The sequence below is a fragment of the Micromesistius poutassou genome, assembly GCF_964030765.1.
Source record: "Micromesistius poutassou genome assembly, chromosome: 18".
In the NCBI taxonomy this organism is placed as follows: domain Eukaryota; kingdom Metazoa; phylum Chordata; class Actinopteri; order Gadiformes; family Gadidae; genus Micromesistius; species Micromesistius poutassou.
In genome coordinates, this window is record NC_140288.1 from 1226714 (window position 1) to 1227650 (window position 937).

Sequence of the window (937 nt, forward strand, 5' to 3'; positions counted from 1 at the left end):
TCAGGAGGGCTGGGGGCACGAGGCGGCGAGCTGTGGGGGGTTTGTGTGGTCGTTTTGTACCTTGGAAAGGCCTTTGAAGGGACATTTGGTCCAGGACTGCGAGTCTGTGTAGAACTGCGACAAAACAAAGAAAAAGGAGACGGGCTTGGTTAAGGTAGTCTAGTGTAAGTGTAAACGTATAGGGTCAATGCATCGCATGTCGGGACTGTGTAAGTTAGGAGAAAATGCACTTCCTGTGATTAGTTTGGCTGTTAAACAAACAGGCCACATGCTTTGATACATAATACCTATCTGTATGATAAATAGTAGTAGTTGTACAAAGCAGTAGGAATACAAGTATAGGCCTACCAGTATAAGTAGGATAATTACTATGGTAAGCATTAGAATGATATAGTACAAGTATGATACATGGTTGTATAAGTATGATATAGTATAGGTATGATACATGGTAGTATTAGTATGATAAGTAGTATTAGTAGGATACAGTATTACTACTATACATAGAAGCATTGGTTTGATTATAATAGTATAAAAAACAATGCTTAGTAGTAGTAAATATTAGTAAGTATTAGTATGATAATAACAAAGGTAAGACATGATTTGCGGTTGCATTTAAAAAATAAAGGATTTTTTTAAACATGTTAATGAAGTTTCAAGGTTAAAAAAAAGGTGATAGGAAAGGACTGCAAAGACTGAAAAAATATCTAAAAAGATAAATAATAGTGTAGGATGCCAAGCACAGATTACACTTTAAAATGTGGAACGCTGTGAAACATTGTGGGAGGAGAACTGTCTGAAAAGTTTGAAAGAACAGAACATAATAGAGCAGCTGAGATCAGCCGGCTGCCCTCTTGTCTTTGGCTCTGACACAAGCGTGACACGAGGAGAAGTTATGCAATCTGCTATTGATCTGATATCTCCAGCAGTTCCCCTCAGG

At 37.7% G+C, this 937-nt stretch overlaps 1 protein-coding gene across 1 annotated transcript in view; it reads right to left on the bottom strand.

Moving 5' to 3' along the window:
• LOC311363264 (interleukin-17 receptor E-like protein) overlaps positions 1–937 on the bottom strand; it is a gene marked incomplete at both ends in the record, with an annotated part of 9484 nt that continues 8547 nt past the window's right edge. The window contains one exon of the mRNA XM_084483232.1: positions 1–114. Coding sequence (XP_084339358.1) covers positions 1–114 — 114 coding nt within the window. The remainder of the gene's footprint in view (positions 115–937) is intronic.